At 34.7% G+C, this 6,784-nt stretch overlaps 1 protein-coding gene across 2 annotated transcripts; it reads right to left on the bottom strand.

The window, feature by feature from the left end:
* LOC107617243 (trigger factor) lies at window positions 4,130-6,471 on the bottom strand. Of its 2 annotated transcripts, none has more exons than XM_021119155.1 (8): window positions 6,234-6,471; window positions 6,050-6,150; window positions 5,916-5,959; window positions 5,744-5,817; window positions 5,292-5,400; window positions 5,013-5,026; window positions 4,646-4,747; window positions 4,130-4,563 (listed from the first exon to the last, which is right to left on the bottom strand). In XM_021119155.1, exons 1-8 carry the CDS (start codon window positions 6,282-6,284, stop codon window positions 4,447-4,449), a joined length of 612 nt encoding a protein of 203 aa, XP_020974814.1. In that variant the 5' UTR covers window positions 6,285-6,471; the 3' UTR covers window positions 4,130-4,446. The 2 variants fall into 2 exon arrangements, with proteins under 2 accessions (XP_020974814.1, XP_020974811.1); XM_021119152.1 differs by having other exon boundaries at window positions 4,131-4,563; window positions 6,050-6,156.

Raw genomic sequence — 6,784 nt, 5'->3', positions numbered from 1 at the left:
TTAATAGTTATTATATAATTATGAAAAAAATTATAAGTGAAATTATAGATAAAATTAAAATAAGTTAAATAGAAGTAAATTATTTGATAAAAGATATCTATATGTATTATGATTTGCATATATATAAGACAAGCATGACAGTTCGGTGGTTATTCATGCATGTCTCCGTCTTTGAGGAGAGGTGTTTAAATATGAAGGACCATTAGGTACAAATTTAATTCTTTTTAATCATATTCTCTCATTGCATCGTATACTATTCTTTTCTGTTACTATTTATTGCACAGATATGAGTTTCAGAAAATAGTAATATTAAATTGAATGTTCTTATCTATGAGAACATTACGATATCATACATTTTTTTTATTACAAATAAAAATATAATACTAAAAATCAGGAGTAGCTAAAATTATAGGATATGTGAAGATTTAACTATTATTTGATACCTAGTATTTTGGACTAAAGATGATAAAAAAATAAATTTCTAAAATTTAATCATCTTCTGATATTATATTAGTAGATACATAAATCGTCTCGTAGATAGCTAGAAAGATTTACGTATATAAACACGGGAGCTTGTAACCTTCACAGGACGGGGCGGGTGCAACAGTTATCTTTATGCTGTAGTTGTTAATGTGCCATGATTGACTCTATTATTGCTATATGTTGAGATGAAATCTTTTGTTGAAGAAAATAACGAGTTCTCTTCTCCTGTATCCCTTTTTTTGTCTCTCTCATTTGTTTACCTACCATATGTATCTTATATGTAATTATAAATGAATACTTTATAAATTTGACAATAAAATTTTGGTAAAGTTAAACATGATATTGCGTAATTGCAATTAAAATTAATCATAAGTGGGATATTTTAATTTTTAACTATTAAAAATTAAATTTGTAATTTTAGCGCATTTAAAAGGCAAAAATACTGACAAAGATACTTTTATCTTTTTAATTGATGTTCAAAGGGATATTTAAATAGTTAAAATTAACATTTAAATGGAATAATTTAATCTATTTACAAACCAATATAATTTTTTAATGTTGATAATTGTTGATGCACTTTGATATAGATAACCATTAGTTGACAATTGTCCTGCATGTATTTAGAAAGAAGGACAATTAAAACGTGACGTTTTTGAAAAAACTTTAGAAAAATGAATTTGTTAGACTTCGAACACAAGATATGTGTTTAAATATAAACAGAGTAATTATGTTCTGCTTTGTGACCAAAAAGTATTTTCAGAAATTGAAACAAAATTTAAAATCAAATGTTAAGTGTTAACCTCCAAAAAAACCAAATTTTCAGCAAACAAGTTACAGATTATGATAAAAGTAGTTTTCAATTTAAATACCAGAAAAAAGTTAAAACGGGAAGAGTACACTGATAGAGAGTGATGTTAGATGTCTTAGGTAAAGAAAGGCCAACTTCTAAGTTGGCATCAAAGGAAAATAAAAAGCATTGTTCCAAATGTCGTACGGTTCTCTTATTACCGAACGTGACTTGATAGGTTGTGAGAATGATGTGGTTGTAGCCAATGAAGACATAGGGACCGTCTAATCCGAGTTAGACTCTGAGCTTGAGGACACGTAGTCAGGGTGATTCAGGCGTCGATAATTCCTGAATGATGAGGCCATGTTGCGATAACGTCCACGAAGTCGTTCAAGGACGTTGCGGGTTTCGTAGTGGACAACTTTCTCCTCCTCTAACAAGTCCTGGTTGAAGTCATCAACGACCATTGCGTGCAACTCCAGTCTCCAGCAGCTTTGTCAACAAGGCCGCTGCAGCATCTTTTCGAGCAAGATGTTCATCGTGCGAATATCTCCCGGCGGCACTGCAAGAAGAATACTCCGAGGCGTTGGGAACGGCAACCAGAAATCTGTGAACAGTTTTTCTGGTGGCGAATTCGAACGTCTGCATGTGGTAGACAAGCGGAGGTTCGTGCAGACTAGTTCACACTTGACGGAGTGAGGTCTGGCGGCTCTTGTAAAGAGCCATATGGCTCTAATCACGATCTGGAACGAATTCGATCCCTGCAAAGAAAGATGGGGTCAGACACGTACTGCAGGTGCAAAATGGGGCTGTTGTTGTAGGTGGATGATGACACAGACGTACCATTTTCGTTCCGGCCCGCTAGGGTCAACTGGCGAAGGACGTCATTCTGGTTGAAGGACCAAGGATTAGTGTGGACGATTGAGCCAGCACGTCGCCATGCCTTCTCAAGTAGTGTACGATTCAGTCGTTCAGCAACTCCATTCTGTTGTGGTGTTTCTCTAACTGTCCAATGTCTCACAATGCCTTCTCGATCATAGAACTCCTTGAAAGCCCCATCCGTGTACTCTGTGTCATTATCTGATCATAGAGTTTTCAGCTTCTTACCTGTTCGGTTTTCAACCATTGCTCTCCATCGCTTAAAAGTGTCAAATACCTCATTCTTATTCTTGAGGAAGTAAACCCCAACATACCTGGAATAATCATCAACAAAAGTAACAAAATACCTGGAACCACCATTGGAAGTAACTTTAGACGGGCCCCAAGCACCAGTATGCACGTAGTCTAACAACCCTCTGCTTTTGTGCTTGCTTGTAGAAAATTTCACCCTGTGTGCCTTTTCATACATGCAATGCTCACAAAATTCCATTTGTGGTTTCTTCATATTCTTCAGCAAACTTTGTCCACAAAGCAATGATAGAACTTTCTCTGACATATGTCCAAGCCGCATGTGCCATATTCTTGTGCAATTTGTTTGATCTCTATTTTCACCGATTCCAACTGCTAATTCACCTATGACTGTTGTCCCCAAAAGAGAATAAAGATTACCGTGACGAACTCCTTTTATCACTACTAAAGAACCACAAACAACTTTTAGTACCCCATTTTTCGTAACTATTTTGCAACCATTTTTTCCAACAAACCTATGGAAACAAGATTTTTCCGCAAGTCTGGAATATGTTTCACATCCTTTAAGGTTCTTACTATTCCATCATGCATCTTGATTCTTATAGTACCCAACCCCACAGTTTTACAAGTATGATCATTGCCCATTAAAACTATGCCACCATTTATGCTTTGATAGGTAGTAAACCACTTTCTATTTGGGCACATATGGTGAGATGCTCCTGAATCAAGAATCCACTTATTGAAGATTTCATAAGATTGTTCTGTCACAGAGTAACAGTCCTCCTCATCATTTGAGATGTAGCTTGCTTCTTGCTTTTCTTTTGGGTTGCCGTTGTTCTGTTTCTTGAAAGTTATCTTCTTATTTGGATAATTTGCTTTAAAATGTCCAGGCTCCCCACATTTAAAGCATGTTCTCTCCGCGTGAGGTCTAGATTTTGGCCAAGACTTTCCACGCTTATTACCTTTTCCTCTTTCATTAGTCCTTCCTCTAGCCGCGAACAATCCTTGTGCTTGATCATTATACTCTCTTCCATTTGGAGATGACATTACACTTGTAGCAACCTTACGTAGATCATCCGCTAAAAGTGATGCTCTCGTCTCATCCATGGTCAGAGTGTCACCCACCAGCATCAATGTCTACACCAGATTTTCATAGGACTTCGGTAATGAAAGTGCAATATGAGTGCCTGATCCTCATCATTAATTTTCACATCTATATCCTTTAAGTTTGATATAATCCTATCGAACTTATTGATATATTCTCAGATTGAGGTACCTTCTTTCATCTTGCATGTATACAATTTGAATTTTAAGTAGATCCTGTTAGTTAGAGTCTTCGTCATGAAGTTATTCTCTACCTTTGCCCAAACGCCTGCTGCAATTGCTTCTTCATTTACCAAAAAAGTAACATCCCTCTCAAGATATAAGATTATTGTAGCCCGCGCCTCAAGATCTAATTCTTCCCAATCCTCATCTTTCATTTCCTCCGACTTTTTCTCTTTTCTTGCCAGCGCCTTGTGTAATTTTTGTGATATAAGCAGATTTTTCATTTGCATCCTCCAATAGGAAAAATCATTTTTCCCATTAAATTTCTCGATTTCATATTTGTCTACTTTGACATTACCACTAGTAGAAGCCATTATATTTAAAATTGAATTTTACCACGCAAATAATGAATAATATAACGTTGGCTCCTGATACCAATTGTAGAGTCTGCAGCGGAATTTGGACTTCTAATAGATACAAAGTAATATGAAATTGAACACTACTCACAATAATGCACTAACTATAACAAAGACAATATGAGAAAATATGATGTGAATTAATTTTCTTTCTTATTTTTGATGATGTTTCAATTACAATGCTACAGAAATGTATATAGTATCATCTATGTTATAATTTCAATGATCAAGAATAAAATTTTCTTATGAAAACTACCTACAAGTTCTCTCCTATTAAAAATTCCTTGTAAACTTATTTTACTCCCTAAGTTTGCTCTTAGCCTTCCTGTATTCTCACAAGTGTGAATAAACAAATGTAATTCGCTTCTACTTTTGAAGCTGAATCACAGCATCAAAGCTGAATTGTTGTCCCTCTTCAAAGGTACTTTTAAGATCTTCAAAGCTTTGCTCAACTCTCAGGTTAGTGCTAACCATCAACCGCTCCTGCAATCATTACATATTGATATTAATGTTAAATACTTTTCACAGAAGCAACCTAATCCAAATATAGCATATGGCAAAATACCTTCTCCACATACTCAGCTACAGTTGAGTTGATAACTTTCTTGATAACTTCCTTGTACACTCTTGATGGCCCAAGCACCTCTAACAAAATTTCTTTTGGTATCTGTTGTACACAACATATGGCAAAAATTGGATTAATCTCCTTTGTATCAAAGACCTATACAGCTGAATCAACAACAGAGCATAACTGGTACCTCGATTCTATCTAAACATACCAAACGTATTGTTCATAGTAAGAAGGAAGAGAAAATGGAGAAAAGATTAAGTATCTATCTGATTCAAATCTTCATGACAAACCAATGCCAAACGCCAACAACAACATAGCCAATGGAGACTAAAACAGAGACTTGATGACTATGGATAATTACATTTGGTGTTTTTCCTGGCAGTCCCCAAATTGTTGGAGCAGCAATTGGCCATGAGAACAAAAGAAAAATTCAAGTTTAGTGACAAAGGAAACTAAAATTATGTTCCAGAGCAGTTATAGATTCAGTCAATCTTTTTCATTGGCTATCCTTTTCTCTCATTTTTATTTTTGCTATTAGCTCGGGAATCCATGGAAATTCATTACACTTCAAATTTAGATATAAATCCACACAATTAAAACTTGATAGTGTTCTTCATATATAAGTCGACAGATACTTCACCTCCTTTTACTCTTCGGAATCCCGGAATTGGTTGTGCTGCTGCAACCATTTTCCCAAAGACATCATCAAAGATCTGTTGAGTTTTGCTTCCAGATACCTTTATGCTTATCTGAACAGAAGCATTTAAACAAAGCATTCACCATTTAAAATTTACAGGCACAAGGAAACCATGACTATGCAACCCTAGAAATTACACGTGTGGGACAATTTAACAGCCAATTGCACATTACTAAACGTGTCAAAGAATATAACAGAAAATTATATGTGTTCCTGAACACACACTATGCTTTTGAGCAAAATCATGAGCTTGCATATGCTTATTATTGAATAATGTAATTATCATATTGTACATATATCTAAACAATTATTTCATGATTCTGCCCTGCTGGCCCTGCATATTCCTTCTCTGATCATTTAAACTTATTTCGATTAGAGGTTGTGCCTGCATGTACCTTTAGTTCTTTAGAATCACTGATGTCACCAACAGAGACAGAGAACTCCTCGAACTGTGCACAAGTAATTTCAGTATCTACAAGAAGAAAAACCGAAGTCCAAGAGAATTTGTTTACATAAAAATCAAGAGTTTCGATTAAAATGAGCATGGTTTGAGCTAAGGAATACTAGCATCTGATAAAACGGCAGCATTAGGAAGACATTGAACGTGTTCCCTGAACATTTCAAATTTAATATGAATGAATTTAAGCAGGTTGAACTAGAACAAACAATGACGCAATTTGAAATATAGAAAGCAGCAGTGCCTTTTTGTTGCAGCATGTCTAAGCTTCCATGAAGGAGGCAGACGTGTAAAATTCATGGTGGGGATTATGAACTCATCTACTCTCTGCTTGCATCTGGCCACCTGCAGCTGCCACAAAATATGCATTTTAAAAATAAACAATCTACGATTAGTGGCTTCTCTCAGAATAGAAGAAGAGAAATAACCTGTGGAGTTGGATTTACGATGAAGGTTTGAGATAGAGATGCTGCTTGCATTGTTTGTGTGCTACAATTGTCACCGGAAATATACGCTGAGCAAGAAAATTCGCAAATTAGAAGAAATGAGGACTGAGGAAGTACATATCTGGTAATTCAGGCTTAGATACTACTTCACCAAACTCTGCTGCTGCCTCCTCTTCCTTCTAGTTCTGTTCACTTCTACTTATCTTCACTTACACCCAAATTAATTGCACCAAAATATATCTATTGCAATCATATATTTATATCCGGTAAAGACTAAAGAAAATTCTATCATTCAAACTTCAAAGTCTATTTATATGGTTATTTTTCATTGTATTTGGAAAAGCTTTTAAAAAGAAAATTTTAACCACTTTAAAAATTAAAATATAATATAGATTTATATTAATTATCTATTTTAAAAAAATATATTTTATAGATTTGTATTTTAATAAAAATAAAAAAATTTTTAGAAAAATTTTATTTATTAAATTGTTTTTTGAGTTTTTAAGTGGCATTGTTCGGGATTCGTGTGTTAT

The sequence above is a fragment of the Arachis ipaensis genome, chromosome B01 (genome assembly GCF_000816755.2).
Source record: "Arachis ipaensis cultivar K30076 chromosome B01, Araip1.1, whole genome shotgun sequence".
In the NCBI taxonomy this organism is placed as follows: Eukaryota; Viridiplantae; Streptophyta; class Magnoliopsida; order Fabales; family Fabaceae; genus Arachis; species Arachis ipaensis.
Note: the sequence above shows the minus strand (reverse complement) of the source record. Positions and strands in the feature narration are given on the sequence as shown.

Bases quoted from the DNA above. Each gene is read 5' to 3' on its own strand.
- LOC107617243 (XM_021119152.1), bottom strand. From the start codon at position 6,284: ATGCAAGCAGCATCTCTATCTCAAACCTTCATCGTAAATCCAACTCCA. The intron at 5,960-6,049 runs GCACTGCTGCTT...TGAAATGTTCAG, and splicing joins AGACATGCTGCAACAAAAAG to GGAACACGTTCAATGTCTTC. The intron at 5,818-5,915 runs CTAGTATTCCTT...TTCTTGTAGATA, and splicing joins TGCTGCCGTTTTATCAGATG to CTGAAATTACTTGTGCACAG.